General features: G+C 46.7%; 1 protein-coding gene across 9 annotated transcripts in view; it reads left to right on the top strand.

Annotated features, from left to right (window-relative positions):
* The first annotated feature begins 16,648 nt into the window (after nt 1-16,648).
* Nucleotides 16,649-18,985, top strand: part of LOC119004739 (AT-rich interactive domain-containing protein 1B-like) — a 185,973-nt gene continuing 183,636 nt past the window's right edge. For 8 of the 9 annotated variants that reach the window (XM_037071915.1, XM_037071919.1, XM_037071920.1 and 5 more), the window contains exon 1: nt 16,649-18,218. In XM_037071915.1, coding sequence (XP_036927810.1) covers nt 16,932-18,218 — 1,287 coding nt within the window. In that variant the 5' untranslated portion in view covers nt 16,649-16,931. The remainder of the gene's footprint in view (nt 18,219-18,985) is intronic. The other variant, XM_037071921.1, reaches the window with a different exon arrangement.

Genomic DNA, 18,985 nt, shown 5'->3' with positions numbered 1-18,985 from the left:
AACCAACCAGTCTTTGATTAATTCATTAATTCACAAACAGAAGCTGAATCACATCTCAGCACTCGGTTGACTCAAATTGGATGCAGGGTAACAATCAGTCCCTCCCACCCCGGACTGATCTGACAAATAAAAAAATACAGCATTACTGAGTAAATAGATCTCTGTCCATTCGGCCTGATAATTTGTTGCATTTTCATGTTTTATTTATGCTCCGAGAAGCTGCCTGCTCTCGTATATCACAGGCCCAACGAGCCAAGGCGGGTAGGGGTGTATTGATTTGGGTCGACTGTGCGCCTCTCAGCACAGCCCTTCCCCTACAGGCCCTGCTACGCCCCTCGCCGTTTGTATTCGTCTCAAGCTTTTAGCCCCCTAGCCCTCATGCGTTGGCTCTCATTCAATGGTCGCCCTTCTTGGCTCACACAAAGCCCAATCCCATTCCCATGCATTCAATATTCCCATTATAAGCTCATTAGTCTAGTCATTGTTTTGGGCTCATTAATAGGATATCCATCGCCTTAGACACCTCTGAATTACCATGTCACAGTGTGGCCCCTTTCAGAAGATCAACAGTGGGTGGATTTTGCAGAGTTGTGCGAGCGTGCACGTCCCGCGCCCGTGCGTGCCACGTCGACCTTGGGTTTGCTGACACGCCAGCCCCTCTAGAAACCTGCTGACACACTTCATGTAGATACACATGCGCCCACACATACACACGGACACACACACCAAAGTCCTCCCTCCTCAGCCTCAGTTCCCCGCCCACCCGCTCCCAGAGGCTTGTCCGTCAGTGATGCAGGAGACAGCAGAGCGAGCTGGCAGGGGGGCTGGGGGGCTCGGGGCCGGATTGGGGTTTTTAACATGCGAAGCAGGTTCTCCTGTGCGTACGTATTGATCCTCGGAGGGCTCCCAGGCCCCCTTTTCCTTTCTTTCCCCGGCAGTGGAGGCCATTCATCACCGAGGCCATGACTGGAGAGCTCAAACAGCCGTCTCTGTCAGAAAATGGGCTGCGGCGGGCTGTGGCGTGCCACACCGAGCTGGCCTCTCTCATCAGGAGGGATGAAGCCTTGACACAGTGGCTCATGGCGTGATCTGTTCCTCTCACTCACAGGAGTCATCCATAGCGCGCTGGTCAATGCACAGTCATGCCTCCATAAAGCCAAGCTCCCCCTTAAATGCTCTATTGGATTGCAGTGTCCTACTCTCACCTAACATGTTTTTATCGATTTGCAGAGAATGAAAAAAAAAAAAAATCATAAAAAGAGGATACCAAGCAAGCCGCTTTGCTCTTTGGTAAAAAGCAACTTGTCTCGCTGACAGGAAAAACAATCAAGTTTTAAATGGTGCTTCCTCTGTGGGGCCATTTTTTAATCTGCGCTCAAAGAGGAAATATGAATATGAATATATCCAGGTCATGTTTATCTCTGACATCTATCCCCTGGCTGGTGATTTATGCAAGTCTCCTGCAGTCTCCCTTCCTTCCTGCCTCCTGCCACACCTAGGTCCTCCCCCGCACCCTCATGTTTGATTGATAGTGACTTTCGACGCCATGGGGAGATGTGCATCCCAGCTGAGCTGCCGAGACTGGAGCTCCAGCCGCGGCCTAGGTTTGGGCCACGACAAGGACGTACAGAGAGAAAGACAGATGGTGGGAGGGAGCAGAACGGAGCGTGGCCTCAGCGTCAGATGTGTTTTAAATAACTTTGACAGAGGAGTTTGAACCGTCTCTCTGGGCTGGAGCTAATCTGATGTGAGAGGATGCCACACTGAGGCTGATAGGACACAGAGATAGAAGAGGGGAGGGAATGGCGGAGGGAGGCATGGAGGGAGAGAGAAAGGGTAATAGAGGTGCTCACTCAGCTGGTGGGAAATCTGCCCTCTTCATCTTTTCATCTCTCCAGCCTCTCTCTTTCTCACTTTGCCCCTGCCTCCCTCAACCAGTTATATCCATTTACCACCAAGCCCAAGCTCTCTCCTCTCCTCTTTCTCTTTCACACTTTGCGTCACGCTCCCTCTCGCCTCCCTCCATCTCTCTCCCTGTCGTCCCCTTCGCTCACCATCTCCCCCCACCTTCGCCACCGCTGTCTTTCACAGACGATTTAGGAAGTCACAGCCTCTCCCTTCCATTTATGAAATTGCTCGTGTTATTTCCTGGCCCCCGCAACCCCCCCAAAACCCACCCCTGTGCCCAGCTCTCCCTCATAAGTCTTAGTGGATGCATCCTCTCTCTCCGCAGATAGTCCCCGAATGGCCAAGAGAGCACACAGCTCAGTGGCCAATGCTCTACAAAAACAAAAATCCATCCGGAGGGTAATATTCTCAGACAGCACGACTAGCCCCTGACACCACGACCCGGCCATAACACGGAGCATCCATTCTTAATCCCCACCCATGGCCTCTTGTTTACCTCATCGCCCTCTGGCCACTGTGAAAAGGCACATGCTGGCCCATTTTTCCTGTGGCTGTGTCTTTTTTTTTTTTATGGCTTAATGCTCTGAGGCCATCGCTGTTATGAGCGTTGTCCGAGTGTCGGTATAGTCAGAGAGATTTACAGGGCCTGGAAGCTTTTTCTTTTTTTTTTTTTCATTTATAGTGAAGCACTGCACCTGCTTCAGGGCTTTGGAAGAGAGAGCATTTTACAAGAGGATAGATGTATTTTTGAATGAATGAAATGAGTCTCACGAGCACTCATACTTGCATTTTATAATTTTTTATCCAATCAATGAGGACACTCGGAACTGTTCTAATTTAAAAAGGCTAGGTCAGATCAGGATTTGGGTTAAATTTTGCTAAAAAGCTATTGTTATTATTGATTTTTTTGGCCACTTTGGGGGAGCAGATCAAGCTGAAAACACACCACTGATATATTACCACATGTTTAAGTATACTTTTACACAGCATTAGCATTCATTTGGAGCCGACTTTCATGCCAAGTGCAGAATGTAAGTCCAAATGCTCTTCTCTTTTTGCTCCGTTTTGGTCTCCACCTACTCCTGAGGGAAATTTCTGGCCCTTTAGCTGCCAAATCATCCACTATGTTGACCAGCCAGCTGCCAGCCCTCTGTCTGTTGTTTGGTGCTGTGCAGGATGAAGTGTTGTGTAAGAACGTGCTCATATTCTTGGTGAATGGCGAACTGAATGTAACCGCTTTCAACTAATGAACGTGAACATAAGCGTTGTTTATTCCCATGAGAGTTAACAATGCTTATAAGTACGAGTAGGCATTAATACAATTCCATTAATAAATTGGGTAGTGTTTCATATCGAGTAATCAACACACTGAAGCTCAAGTTTATTGCAATTCATTACAAATCCAGTGGTGGACGATATTGTATAACCACGAGCCCTTGATGCTCTGCTACCAGCAACAATAACTGTTTGAAACAAGGAAAATTGATTAATAATAACAGATGACATTTCGCACTGGATTTATCATTATAGATTTATTTGACAAGGTCTCCTATAAGACACAGAGTTTCAAGGCTGGATTGCAAAGCTGCTGAAAGGGATACGATTGCACTGAGGACTCATTAACACCTGTGCCTGGGCGCAACAAATAGAAGTCTGAAAAAAGAAATCTGCAACATGCAGCTTTCCAGGGATATTTAATATGTGGTATATTACACTTTTGATGTTTCATGTGACATTGTTGGTGACAATTCCACCAAAATCCTTTTGGAAACATGTTTACATTACTCACTGCTAAAAGTGATAATTGGATGAACAAAAAAGATGTGATCTGTGAGCATGAAACTGGTTCTTTTAAATCTGTGTGAACAGAACTTTCAACTAGTCCATGTGAAGTTGTGAACTTGAACAACACTGGTGCAACGCATACAACAGGTGCTGAAAACTATGTCGATGAGAGATGTGAAACTGAACCAAAACAACTTTGGGGATAATTTGATGTGGGTTTGTCACCACAAAAGACCCGTTTCACATAGCACATAGTTATCTGATGAGGTTTGTAATGTCAGCCTATTAATCAGAGCAGCTTTAAGTTTAGTCAGCTCTTGCTGTAATGGCACATAACTTACACTAACACTATTATCACCCTCCATACTGTAAAATGTGTAAATAAGACATTTTTTGATAGTGGTTGGAATAATTTATTTTATTTTTGATGACATCATGTCTGCTAACATCTTGGTAAGATGGCAAATAAGCAAATATTTCTCAAATGTCCTTGGTGCTTTATCAGTGAAATCAGCTTATTTTAAACAATGTAACCTTATTAACAGTAATTAGCTGTAGTGCGGTGTGCATTTAACCTCACACAATGGAAATCCCCCTCCCATATGAATCAGAATGCAAGGATGTGTGTGTGTGTGTGTGTGCCCGGCCTGTGAACGCGTGCATGAGAGCACATACAAATGTCTTTTTTCAAGTTAGAGTGTGATGTAGAGCAGAACAGACAGAGGGCCAGACAGAAGGAAGTTGGGAATGAGTGTCAAATGGTGAAAAGAGAAAAAAAACAAGGTAGGGGAACCTTGATGGCGCTTGGCTTGCTGTGAGTGGGAGAGGGATGGCAGCGCAAGGAAACAAGAGAGATTGAGTGAAGGCTGTGTGTGTGTGTGTGTGTGTGTGTGTGTGTGTGTGTGTGTGTGTGTGGGGTTGTGGTGATGGTGGAGGTGGATGGGGGGGGGTTGAATGTGGCGGCCTGTCCTTGTGCCTCCTCCACTCCTCTCCCCTCAGCCTTCTCCTCTCTCCTCTCAGCTTGTTTCTGGCTCATTACCCCTCTCCACCAGCAGACTTCTCCCTGGGCGGCAGTGAAGAGAACTGTCCTCTCTCGCTCTCACCGACAGCCGCAGCCCGAGCGCTGCCCTGCCCTCCTGATATTAATCAACACGCACGCACACACACACACACACACTCACGCGCACACTCTCCCTAGTGAGCCCCTCTGACGGACAGGCTGGTGGGCAGCCGTCTCCTCTCCCGGCCCTCACTTGCAAATGAGACGTCCAACCCCTTAGAGGAGCAGGCGAGGGACAGGATATTAGAAAACTTTTATTGGGAGGGAACTTTGTTTTCATTACATGATCTTATATGGTGTGACTGTGGGAGGAGATGCTAATTGTGCATGGTGCCGTTGGGTGTTTTTTCCTTTTCTTTTTTTTTTTCTCCCGCATGCTTTGAAAAACATTCTAAATATAAAACTTTCCAAATTGGACAAACCGTGAACCCACTACCAAAACATACAAGAATGTAACCTACTAATGCACAAAATCTGATTTTTCATTCCCATTCATGAGGTCAGAAATCTATGGATTAAATGTTTAAAAATACATTTTGTGTCATGCTTTTCCAGTAGGGTGGATTTAGACTGTTGACTATAATGGTAATTGACGAAGAATTCATATGTTTTACTCCATGTGTTATTATTGGAGAGTGCCTCATTACTAGAGCCCCCTCACTGATTTTTTGAGGAAATATAGACATATTTAACATAAAAGCATAACATAAGGCGTGATCTACACTTTTTAAAGAATTTTGGCACAGGTATAGACCTGTTGGGGCATTTTACTGTTGAAAAATAAACGTATCAGTGTACAGAAGCGGCCTTAACCAAATATTTGCCAATGATAACATTAAAATATTGCTATGGAAAAAGTGAAAGTCTTTAAGTAAAAATAGTGAAAGTATTTAAGTAAAAATCTTAATATATCTATTATTATATGTATTTAAGTATCAAATGTAATTTTCTTTTGGCAATATATATACTCAAGTATGAGAAGTAGGCTACGTGAAAAATAAATTATATGTATATGTACAAGTATTCCATACTATAAATCAACCAATTATTGGCCGATTATCAGATCCACTATTTAGTGTTTTTCTTATTATCAGAATCAGTGTTATTTTTTACCCGATCACTGACAAAAATCACAAAGTTAATTAATTTGAAAAATATGTTGCTTTGGCTCTGATGCAGAACAAAATCTGCAAAGTAACCAAAGTTATCTAATAAATGTAGTGGAGTAAAAATGACTGTAGTTAGTTAAAAACTGACAAATCACCATTGCTCACTATCTGATGCAATGAATCACTTAAGAAATACATCCTCTGTGACGTCCATTGTGAATTTATTGATGCAGCTCTGCCCTGGCCAGTGGAGCTGGCCTTATCTTCTGTCAATAATGTGTGCAACATGATTGATCATGACATGTGCAGGTGGGGTTGATTTTTATTACAGCTCACTGGCAGCTTTCATGTGTTGTTTTGCAGGTCTATGAATAATTATTGTGCTGCGTCGGGGTGTTGATTTTTGGCTGGTCTGTGTCATGTTGGCTACACCTCTCATCCTTTATGGTCTGCACTAAAGCTGAGTATCGTTATGGTAAGATTTAGATGGATTGGATGTTAGAAAAAAACAAAAAAACTTCCAAAAATAACTTCCAGAAACAGACCGCTTTGTAATGAGATTTCTATTTTCCCTCCTAATATTTGGTATCCGAGGAAGCAATAGCTTAATAAAGTCTATTTGCAGCTTCTCCCAATATCTATGTTAGTCTTTAAACTGAGTCAGAAGACTGGTGGAGACAGCTGACTTGCCTCCCAAAGCAGTGTGGTGTGTTTATTACACACTGTTGTCTCCGGCCTAAAGATATCCCAGAGCGCCTGCCCCTCCCTGTCTTACCCTCTTTGCCCTCTCTGAAAACCTGTGCCCGCTGACAGTCTGCCAGGTGCGCCCATACCCAGGAGACATGCCCGGTGCCACTGAGCGAGGCGGCCTCACGTTGGCCGCGGAGAGAGGCAAGATGCCAGCTCGGCCTGCAGAATAACTTTAGCTGGGGGGACGCAGAAGATCCCCGTCGCTGGTATGTGTGACATTAGCTGGCTGCCTTCCCTCTCCTCTCTCGGCAGAGCTCGCGGCCCCGGCTCTGCCTTCCCACGCTGACTGGGTATGTGACCCGGTGTCCAACTGACATATTCCCTGGCAGGGAGTCAGAATATGAAATGATCGTATTATTCACGTCCTACCTTTGACATTGTCTGTTAGCTGTGCAGCAGGTAGGGGAGATAGAGCTGCAATCTGGCGGCAGGGTCCACCCAAGCCAGTGTGTCTGAACATCAAGTGGGGGGAAAAAAACAAAACAAAACACAGGAAAGCCAGCACTGGCTTGTCTCCTGTGCGTTGTTACCCAGCATCATTTGAAACAATGAGTATTCAGTGTGTCTCTCTCCTTGGTCTGATGCTGTGCTAATAGCTTAGCCTCCACTATAGCAGCGGCGTCTCCTGGGTGTTCCTCGAGTCTTCCCGTTCTGATGAGAGCAGCTGGACACTGGGGAGTCTTCGTCTCCTTTTTCTCAGGCAGGCTATGCAATTTAAACCTGCCTCGGGCATGTAGATATTACTCCCCGGCGAGATGGCTGAAAATTAATGGAAATTGTTTTAGAGGAATCATTATTAACATTCTCCTTTGGATGCCCTTTTGTCATCTCAGCCCTGTCGCCTCTCCTGTTTTATTCTCACACTAATTTATGCAGCCGTTGACATTCCTGTCGGTGTGAGAATGTGCAGGGAAATGTGAATAATCAGCCTAATAATTAGTAATTGCTCCGTCACTTCACTGGGCATATATTTTGGCATTAGAAGAATATCAATCATGCATTTATTATCTTATTTAGCCGTTTTTTGTCATATCTTCGCTGCCATCATCTTCTGTTTTTTAGCTGTCAGTATGCAATGCATTGAGTTTTTCTGCCACTGTTGGCGCGAGTAAGGCACAGGCATGAAGGTGTTACAGTTTTTCTCTTCATGTTTTTCCCCGCGTTGAAGGGGACTCAGTTGTAGTATAGTATAACACAGCAGATATACTCATCTCTGGAACCAGGAAATCACATTCCCTCACACATACGACTCAATTTCACACCCCCGAGCTGGATTAAGAGGACTCTTCACTCCGGGCCTGCGCAGGAAAAAAGGGTAAATATCACCCTTGTTCCCGGTACCGGAAAATCCGCTATTTAAATGGGGAGTAATATAACTGACATTTTCCAGTTCATTATGCAGCTCCTGACCTTCACGATGTACGACTCGGATACTTCCCTGGCAAAAGGCGAGGCCTGGTTCTCCCTAATAGGAAATGTTTGACCTTGTCAGGAACTAAGGGGAGGTCAGGGATGAAGGAGGCTGTAATCGGCCCAAGAGAAATGGGACGCAGCGGAGGAACACCTACAACAGTGACTAAGACAGCAGCTAAGGTGGCAATGAGTCCGATCTGCAGTCTAAACTAAAAACTCTGAAATAAAACAATTTCTTGACAGTTTTTTGCCAAAATTAATTTATTCGTGTACCTGTGGGAGGCGATAACACCTTTGATATTTTATGTTAATTTTCTGATCTTCGGGATAATCTATAGCTCTCGAATGTGGCTTACATCATCTGGTCCTCAGATTTGTGTTTATCTCTGTTTGTGGCCAAACTACTGAGGCTTATCACAGATGGATTCGCCTAATCTTCAACTGGCTCTTTGCCTTTTACGTCCAACTGTACTTTAAAGACTCCTCAGGATTCCAGACAAATCCATCGCACTCAGTCACCAAACGTAATAGAAAGTAATCATATCGGGAGTCTTTCACGGATTAGGCTGTTTTGAATGTGACTTATAATCTCTTCCATTTGTGTGAACTACAATGATGTGCACTGGGCGTCTGGCAGAGATAATCTTATTACCCAGTTGGCTTTTGTTTTCTGCTGCCTTGCTTTTATTCTTTATTAAAACATTTTGCTGCATTAAACATGCTAATTTGTGGCTGGGCATAATTGGGGTCTTGCTTTAAAAACCTCTCCCCTGTTTGGTATAAGATTAGGAATTTCATCTTCAGGATTATGCATGGAGTACAGTGAAAGCCCATGAAATAGTCTTGCTTTCCATTATGTTTAAAGCCACTCAGGCTTATTAATGTGAAAGGAAAATGTATTATTCCCCACACAACGGCATTGTCATATGACAAAAAGATGTCAGATGGCAGCTATTTTGATTGATGGGATTGGTCGGCTGATTAGTCCTCGTCCAATCAGTATGCTTCGGGGATCAAATTCATCAAGACAATCAGCTTTCAAACAGACAGAAAAATCCTGGTAATTCTGGTCCAGTGTATTTTCAGGATTGTTAGAAATAGCCCAACATTCACTGTCAGAGCTGCAACAGCAAAGCTGTCAAATCTCCTATAGTACTATAATCAGAAATGGAACAGCAGCAAACCTAGCTTTGGACACTAGAAGGGAGAATGTGAGGCAGATAAAACCCTGCAACTCACGCAGGAATCCTCATTGATCACTGGTGGCTTTCCATGAGCCTCAGATGTGGAGAGATCAGAGCTTCAATCTTACTATGAAATGATATCTCACATTGTGAAATGATTCCCAGATCTGCGCGCGAGAAAAAAAAAATGTCAGAGAAAGTGCAAAGAGAATATTCAGGTGTCAGTATTTCTGCCTGGCTCACCTAGGGGTCTAATAAGTGATCACACAGAAAACGGGGAATCTCTCTCCCCGTAATGGCGAGCAACTTTTGATTTTGTGTCAAAACATATTTAAAATTTGAACAGTGCCGTCATTCCTGCGGCGCGCCGCTCTCTCCGTGGGGCTTGTCATGGAAGGCGTCACGGAATGCAGCTCCAATACACGAGGCTCCTTTCATTTCTCTGTCTGACATGTTAAGTGTGATGGTACAAAGAGGTTCCATTTTAATTGTTTGGACAGATCACTCAAGGGAGAGGGGTTTTGATTTTGGGTGTTGACAGAATAGGCACAGGCACGCTGAGTTGCTTTGGTGTCTGTCTTGCCAATTGTGGCGCTGCATTGTATTGATTGTGATCGGCTGTTTACCTCGGGCCGCACTTAAGCTAAAGGCCAGGCGTTGTCCAACCTTTCTCGGCAGCTATTGTTCTGGGAATTGGGTTACCGAGACAGTGCCGTAATGTAGAGATGTCTTGTTATTGCCCTACCCCCTTTATTTTTTATTTATTTTTTTGGGGGGGATTTGTTTGCAGAAAATCCATTTGTTCAAATTGTGACTTATGATCAATCTTTATTGGATAATCTTTCAGGTAGGCATGCAGCGAGCTTAGTGACAAACAAGCCATTGATCTATAAGCATGGGCCAACTGCATGTGTAATATCTGTATTAAATAAGACGAATGGGCACTTGAGCTGCACCGCATAGGCACTTTATGAAATAGGAGTATACTTCGATGAAGCCTAGCGAGTGGTGAGAAATCACCTGTTGATGGCCCATAATGTAATAGAACATTCCTTTTGAATGGGCGGGAACCATAATGTCACACAGTCCATTAATATTCTCCCGCTGTGCCCACGTCTTGGCGCTCCGCTGTGGAGGAATGATTAGGGTGACGGACGACGGGGCGATGACACAAGAAAACAACGTCCCCCACCTCTCTTCTTCTCCTCGCCCACCCCTCCCTCCCTTTTTTCTTCGGCTCCCCTCAACCCTTCAACACAACAGCCACAAATTACCCACTTTGCTTGCAATATTATCAGGGCTGATCGTTGGTGTCCATAATTAGAGTCTTAGTGTCGTCTAGCCTCCATTAGGCTAACAATAGAGCTTTGGAACAAGGCCACTTTGGGCAAATAACATGTTGAGAACACTTGACTTTTGTGAAGAGATTGTGAAAAGCATCTGAGGCCATTTACTGATCCAAACAGCCTTGAATAGTTCTGTGGCGGGTGGATCTGTAAAAAAAAAAAAAAAAAAAAAAAAGGAAAGAAAAAAAGAAAAGGCAGACTGTGGAATCATCTCCATTGCAGAAAACCCACATATATACAGCCAGAGAAGCATGGGATGCAATCATAAGCGGGGACACAGACACACACGTCTTTATGCTGAGAGGGTGACAGTGTTTTGCTTTTTCTGCGCCCGTATCCCTTTGACACAAATACAAATATCATCACACTGCACGCCACAGCCTAGTGGAGCTTGTATTTCAATCACACAGCGTTAGATAGCTTGCCGCTGAGTTTCCTCCCAGGCTACGGAGAGAGAGAGAGCGCGCTCTGTATTCTGAGCCCGGGCCCCGTTTGATCTCCGTCATCGCCCCTCTAAGACATCATTGTGTAACACTGTAAAAGCGGACGGCTTCATGGAGCGAAGGAAATATCAAGGAAGTTATTCATAAATATTAGATAAGATCAAAACAGCCAGTTGCTCTCAGACTCTGAGCTCCTGGGTCAAGCCATCCACATCCCTTTGATTTTCCCTCTTCCACTCGGGCTGAGCAGGGAGGATTGAGCATGCACTGAAAGCCCCCCCCCCCCTTTAAGGAGCTGGAAAACAGGAAAAAAACAAAACAAACCACAATGACTCCAATCCTGTTACTAATAAGCCACTAATAAAGCACAAATCTGCTGTTTTGTTTCATTTCTGATCAACACTTTTCATTATTCATAATTTTCTTGTTTTGATTACCATCCCCAACGCACAGCGCACCGAACCTGAGGAGATTAATAGGCAGCATTCTCCAAACTCTTCCTCCTCTCCTCCGGAGCTGACACAAATTGGTGAAATATCACTTTGATCATGCCTCCTGAACAACAAACAAAACACAAACCTAATTAGCCTAATTCAAAATCGTTCCAAATGCCTCTGTTTTTTATGGAAGCCTTCCCTCTCTGCGCCGTTGTTAAGGGATAAAGCTCAGTCGGATGGGCGTCAGCGTCTCACCCCAGCGCATTGTGCGTGGGTAACTGAGCAAATGAGCCTCCGAATGTGCTGCCTGACCTTTGACCTTCACTTGACAGAAGGCAGGGGGCGCCAGTTGCTTTGCTGCATCAGTCTCTCTTCCTCGAGATCCATATATCAGAGAAGCCGAACAAAGAAAAAACAGCTTTAAAAAGACTTACAAGGCTGTGACGCTTATTTTTTTTTTCTTCTTCTTTTTTCAACGTGGGAGAGCTCGCTCTGCTGACTCCTTTGTTGATGTTAGTCATCCCATCTGGGTAGAAATGTCAAGTGGCAGGAGAATCAAAAAGCTCTCTGATTTATTGCACCCACTTTAAAATATGAAATCCCAGTAAAGAACGGGTGTAGGATCTGCTGATGTGCACGACTGTGAGCTGGTTTTACATTTTGCACATCACATGGAGTTTTTTAGTGAAGTCTTGATGATCACATCAACACTCCTCATCAACTCATGAATATGCTAAGTCCACCACAGAATGAGCAAAAGTGTTCATCTTTTGCTGCCGGTGCCACTAATTTGTTATAAAAGTTGACGCATCACATCAGCGCCCGTTCGCCAATGGGGACTTCTCTCCAAGGGCAGCGATGCACCGGAGCCGTTACAGCATTTGAAGTGTCTCGCTCACCACGAGCAGCATGAAGTCTACCTTGCAATGCTAGCGGATTAGCTCGCGTTGCCGCGCTAACATATGCAATGACTGCCGGCGAGCTCTTCCCCATTAGGTTTGCACATCAAAGGCGGCGGGAGAAGTTCTTCACAGGCAGTTAAAAGTGGGCTCAGTGTGGATCTTGTAAATACCGTCTTTGAGTCTGTGCCTCTCGGGGGACACTTCACACACTCCTCCAGTCAGGAGGAGGGAGGGAGGGGAAGGAGAGGAGCAGTGACAGGCATCAGATGGGGGCGGAGGGGATGGAGGTATGGGATGGGAGGGGAGGAGGGGGGTGGGGGGGTGTTTCTAAGAGCCCAGTCCCCTGTCACCATCAGGATGGGATCTGTGGATGAAGAAAATCACTCTCCCCTGCTCGCCTCTCTCCCCGTCTGCATCTCGCTCTCATCCTCTTCCTCCTCTTCACACTTCACATGATAGCTGACAGTAAAAGTAGAGCATGGGCTGTTTTTCCATTTTTTTTTTTTTTTTTTTTTCTTTTGAGTCATGTTTTTTCATAACACATAAATAGAGCATGCGGCGTCCTGGGAATTCTGTGATGCCGTGTTTTCGGCGTACAGGCGGACACAATAGCATCCACTCCTCTCAAGTGTTGTTGAAAACATTTTATCCATCATAGCCGTTTGTAGGGCTCTGGTGAGGCCCCCTCGACTCCGCAAGGAGCAGAAAGGAATAAGAGATGTGTTTTGTTAGCAGCCACACAAACACGCGGGTGCCCGGACCGCGCGCACACACCGCACACATCCCGAAGCCCATCGTTGCCTGGTTTTTTGCAGACTGATCAATGCAAATGCTGTTATTTACCCAAGCCTGAAATGAAAAGACTATGGATCAATTTGATGCACTTCCATAGGGTGTGCTCACAATGGCTGGCTTGCTTTTTAGTCTGAGCTACACCCCCTTCTTCTCCTCCTGAGCCATCCACCCTTCATCTTAAACAAGAACCCCCCCCCAACCACCACCACCCCTCAACATCACTAATGCAAAATGTACCACCATGCTCTCTCTCACGTACACAAACCCTCGCTCTCACTCCACATGCTCTTCCTCTCTTTTTCTTTCAAACACACCCACAGTGTGACACTGGGGCTGCATCCGTCTGAGCTCTGTGTGTATGTGTGTGTGTGTGTGTGTGTGTATATCTGAGTGTGTGCATGTGTGTGTTTTGGGCTGACCCACTTTCTGTGCTTGGCCAGGCTTGTGCTGCTGCTGCTGCTGCTGCTGCTGCCGCTGTCTGCTGTGCTGTTCTGTGCTGTTCTGTGCTGTGCTGCTAGGGGGAGATCCCTGCAGACTCCCTCGAAACAGACTCCAGCTCTCTTCCTGACAGACACTCACCGTGGCATGTTATCCCCCCGCGGAAAGGAGACCTCTGCCTCTCTGCCAGAGTGTGTGTGTGTGTGTGTGTGTGAGTGTGTTTGTGTTTGTGTGTGGGAGCTTAAGACACACCTTGATGAAGACGCACGAATGAATACCCCCACAAAAAAAAAGAAAATGCACGCACACCGGTGTACACACAGTAACATCATCCCCACACTCTTGCACACATATGCAAAGCACATACCATCCCAGATCTGTATATTTTTAATTCCATCCACCCTCCTCCGGCTCCTCCTCCTCTCTTCCCCGTGTTTGTCTGGAGTTATTGTTTCAATCTTGCTGCATCAGGGGGCCCCTGAAGGTTATAAATTAAACATAAATGCAAATGCGCTGAGCCATTGCCCTCCTCCACCTCCCTCCTCCCGCACACACACACACACACACACACACACACACCCATCCTCGCCATTCAAACAGATCAGTGTGTCTGCGAATTAATAGGAGAACAGTGGGCTTTTTTTAATGAGCGAGAGAGGGAAATTAGAGTTGCAAAGCCACAGCGCGCACACCCAGAGCTGCAGCCGAGGCAACGGCTTGAAAAGCCGGGCGCCATCATAGAATATGCTAATGCTCCAGGTCCCCTCACTGTCAGCCCTAGTGTTGCTCTAGATGAGATCAGAGCCGAGGCTTTGATCTGGGACACTGATGGGAGCCAGAATCGTCATGTGCACAAAGTACAGAGAGCAGGAAGGGTGTGGATGAGGCTTGTTCTAATCAGAAAAGGTGCAGTGACGAAGCCCCGGACGTAAAGATACGCTCCATCGTTTAAGGGCATTTGTCCAGACAGTACACACACCAGCAGCAGCCCGTCACCTACACACTCGCCCCTCTCTCACAGGATGTAAATGTGATGTCTTCTCAGGGTGTCCTATAGATAAATAGCCATCTGGTCCTGTTGATGCTATAGGCTGGCCCTGAGTATACTGAGTGGTGAACACCATTGAGACTCTGTAGTTGGACCATAACAACGTTATAGCTTTTTATTCTCTGCCATATGGGCTCATAAAGGCAAACGGCTGGGAAAGGTTTCTAGGGATGTCACCGGCTTTTATTTGTCTCCAATGAGCGAGCTTCCATTTGGAAAAGTGGGATTAAGCCTCTTGCTGTCATGTGATGATATGATTTTTTTCCCATCCTACACGAGTAGTTTCACAGAATGCATCGTATATAATATTTTTCCACTGGAGCACAAGGTGTTTTAAACTCTTGATTTCTCCTCTCTCTTGTACTAACACTGTATCTCCAGCAGGGGTCTTCCCATTGTCATGGACATGGCTTCACAGTGAAATACACCATACACTCAGACTCCACACCTACAAGTATAAGGCAGGGTGAATGTGTGAATTAAAGCAACAATTAGCTTTCGCCTATACATCGCCATCCCCGCCTCTGCAGAGATCGCCATTATATTTGGTTATCGTCACCTCCACCACTGGCATCTTCACTCATCATCATCATCATCATCATCATCATCATCAACAACACATTTGTTCCCACCACCACCACCAGTCATCATCATTATCATGGCCATCCTCGGCACAACTCTCATCCCCAAATCTCTCTCTCTCTCTCTCTCTCTCTCTCTCTCTCTCTCTCCCTCCCCACCCACCCCTTCTCTTCCTCCCTCTCTCCCTCCCCCCTCCCTCTCCCCCTCCACCCCTCTTTCATCCGCAGCTCCCTCTGTTGATCAAATGCATCTGATCTCATCAAAGCGGACCCTCTGCTCATTCAAGTCCCAACAGACACCCCAGCTTCTTTACTAAGCACTATTTTGCATTCATGTTTGAATACCACTGATGGGATAGCATATCTTGTAGACTTTGGTTTTTGTGTGGTCCTACACTGCAGCCTGGGGTTGATGCGTTTTTTTTTTTCTTTTTTCTTTTTTTTTCTTTTTAAATTTCATTATCATTTCAGACAGGTTAGTCTCTGATAAAGTAAATCAAATGAAGGGAATTAAAGAATGTAGACTTTTATTCAAATAAGACCCTAATGAAGAACGCCTTTAATATTCATAATATTCATATTACATTCCAGTGGAGACTTACAACGAGTTTATGGTGACCTAATCTTATTGAATGGCAATTTTTCTTATCTGCCATCCCACCGAATGGCCCTGTAGAATATTAGAGAGTTTATAGTTTGTGATATTTCCACGGTTTCCCCCTCTCATTACGCGATTGCTGTGCCTCTTTTGTTGAAGGGCAACATTACTCCTTCTCGCGGCTGAAAAAAAAGAAGTGATAGGAGCGCGTGGGGGGATGAACTCCGACGTTCACGTATTGCAACATTATAGCCTCTATAAAGTGCGATTACATTCTTATTCCGATGGCAACATTATTGCGCACAGCTTGTGGTTGCGTGTCCGACTCCTGTCAGAGCTGCAGAGAGAACTGGCTTGAGCCGAGGGACAGAGAAGGGGTGGGGAGAGGGAAAATCAGATCTGGATAAATGCGTACCAACTCGCTCGGGCAAACTTAACATCTGCCGGTGTGTTTATTTGAAGGGTCCGCGTGGAGCGGGGGAGGACTGTCTGTGCGTAATTTGCAAATACGGTTATTGTTTGTTTAAGAATATCATGCACTTCAGTCCCAAGGAAGGGGAGTCATCCCTTCAGCCTCTGAGGCGCAATTATTCAAATAAATCCAGATGTTATAACGACAGTAAGACATTGTGTGACATGTCCAAATGCTGCCACACCAGGGTCTCATTGTTTTTTTTCTAAAATCAACCGGTAAAACACCGCAAAACACCGAAAAATCTAGATGCAGCGCGCGTAATGGCTCACTACTCCAGTCCGGATTTTCCATGTGAGGCGCGCCGGAGCCCTGGAGGTGGATAAGCTGGTAGAGCCCGCTCTCTCTCATGCCATGCTGGGCCACAAGGGCTCCGGGAGACGCTGCTACATATTACCGAGAACCGGGATGGAGGAGAGGCGGAGGGGGGAAGAGAAAAAGTTTGGTTTAAACCTGGCAGAGAAACTTTCAACATGAAGCCTCACTGACGCACCGCTCCACCACCGCCACAGCAGCAACCAGCGCTACAACAGAGCTCGCTTTTCCACTGAACACATTTTTCACCTCCCAGCTTGTGTTTTTCTTCCCCCTCTTGTGTTATTTTCTGCGCGCAAGGCTGGTCGGGGCTTGCTGTCGCCGCGCGCTGAGATGTTGGAGTGACCATGGCCGCGCAAGTTGCATCGGCTCCGACCAGAACTAATAACAAAAATAAGAAATTATCCAGCGGTTTGGGTCCGGAGCTCAATTCGGGGAAATCCGGAGGAGGAGGCGGAGGAGGAGGAGGAGGAGGAGGGACCGTACAGCGGACTGGACCGATGCTGAGTGCCGGAGATGGGACTCTGAATAATGTAGACCATCACCGCCGAAACGAGCTCAACATGGTTCATTCAACTTCCACGACTCACAGTGCTCCGGACGGCCACGACAAGGATGGGAATAACCTTGCGTCCGCCCCGGCTCCGACTAATTCAACCACTTCCTCGATGGAGACGAGTTTGATCGCGAACCACAAGCTGAAATGTGTGGGGAGCAGCGGAGATCCCCCTCAGTCTCAGCCGCCGCAGCAGCAGCAGCCGCCGCCGCCGCAGTTCGGCCAATTTGCGCCACATCAGCAGCGACAGATTCAAAGTAACAACACCGCCAATAACAACGGCCAGGGGCCCCGTGGGGACAGGGGCATGGATCACCAACACCACGGCGGCAAGGAGAACCTGTTGGGGGGCCAGGGGGAGCCACAGCAGCAGCACATGCCAGGGAAAGGTGAGGGGGAGCTCACCTGTAAACCCGCGGAGAGGATGATGGGTACCAGGTATGAACACACCAACTTGGGGCCAACAAGCAACAACTCTGAGTTTAATAACAACTATTACACTCCGAGGCCCTGCTATGAGCAACATGGCGGACAGCAGCAACAAAGCAGTGGGATGGGGATAACGCACTCCTCGGCACATAACAGCATGGAGAACTCCCACGAAGCAGGGTACCACAACAGCCAGTACAATCAGTACCCGGCGGCGTACCGGGCGGGCTACGGCGGAGGGGCCTACGGGATGATGGGCCCCTCTGGATGCCGGCAGCCTGGTAACATGATGATGGGCAGCAACTCCTCCACGAGCCACGGCAAGCCTCCCCTGGGGGCTGCTCAGGGTGGCTTTCAGAGGTTCCCAGGACAGACTCAGCAGCAGCAGCAGCAGCAGCAGCAGCCGTCAGGGGCCACCCCGACCCTCAACCAACTGCTGACGTCCCCCAGCCCCATGATGCGGGGTTATGGCGGTGCGTATCAAGACTACAGCGGCTCCACGGCGCAGCAGCAAGCCGGCATGGGCCTAGGGAAGGACGTGGGGCCCCAATATGGAGCCGGTTCGGCTCACGGCTGGGGAGGGCAGCAGAGGAACCATCCTCATTCAATGAGCCCGGGCAACGGAGGGCAAGGCCTCGGCAGGACGCAGGTAAGTTTTGGGAAACTTCTCGCTCCGCTGTGCGCCAGTGAACTTGGGTATCTCTTCGACGGTGTGTCACTCATAATAACATTTATTTAGTTGAATTAAATGGGTTCATATTTTTATTCAGGAGGCTGTGTTTGAACGTGTAACATTTGACCCACCTGAGCTTTAACGTGACAGAAAACAAAAGAAGAAAACACACTTTTATTTATTTATTTTTAATATCTCAATTTAGTAGGATATTTTAAGGAGCCTGCAACAGTTGATAGGATAAACCAGAGGCTGTGTTTCTGCCGTCATATATCAATACTTTATATTCCAGTCGTGTGCCCTGATTGTTATTTCCTCTTCAGTTTTACATAGTGGATAAAAAAGCACCATTCACGCTGGCTGGACCTCTCTGCCGACGTGGTGTCAGACACGTTGCGAAACGCCCTGTTTAGAGGACGTGTTGTGTTCGAGGCGCCCGCCGGACAAAGTGACAACACTCCTATAGAAAATGTACGAAAACGCTCAGTACAAACAGTCGTGTTCGTCATGTCTTGGTGTTTGACTGACGTGAAGAGTCGCACAGACGCCGCGGCCGTGCAGACACCGTCCGTGCCTCCCACTTTCCTCTCTCCTCCTCTCCGTGCGCTCCGTGTCGAGCCGGAGCGCTCCTGCGTGCGCCTCGTTTTTTATTCCCGTGCCCGCTGCTCTCTCCACTATTTGAATAGTGGAGGTAAACTGGCTTAAAGCTCTCCGTACTCCTCGTCTCACAGTTGACACCCAGT

Source organism: Acanthopagrus latus, chromosome 16 (genome assembly GCF_904848185.1).
Source record: "Acanthopagrus latus isolate v.2019 chromosome 16, fAcaLat1.1, whole genome shotgun sequence".
In the NCBI taxonomy this organism is placed as follows: domain Eukaryota; kingdom Metazoa; phylum Chordata; class Actinopteri; order Spariformes; family Sparidae; genus Acanthopagrus; species Acanthopagrus latus.
This window is presented reverse-complemented; position numbering and strand designations above follow the sequence as displayed.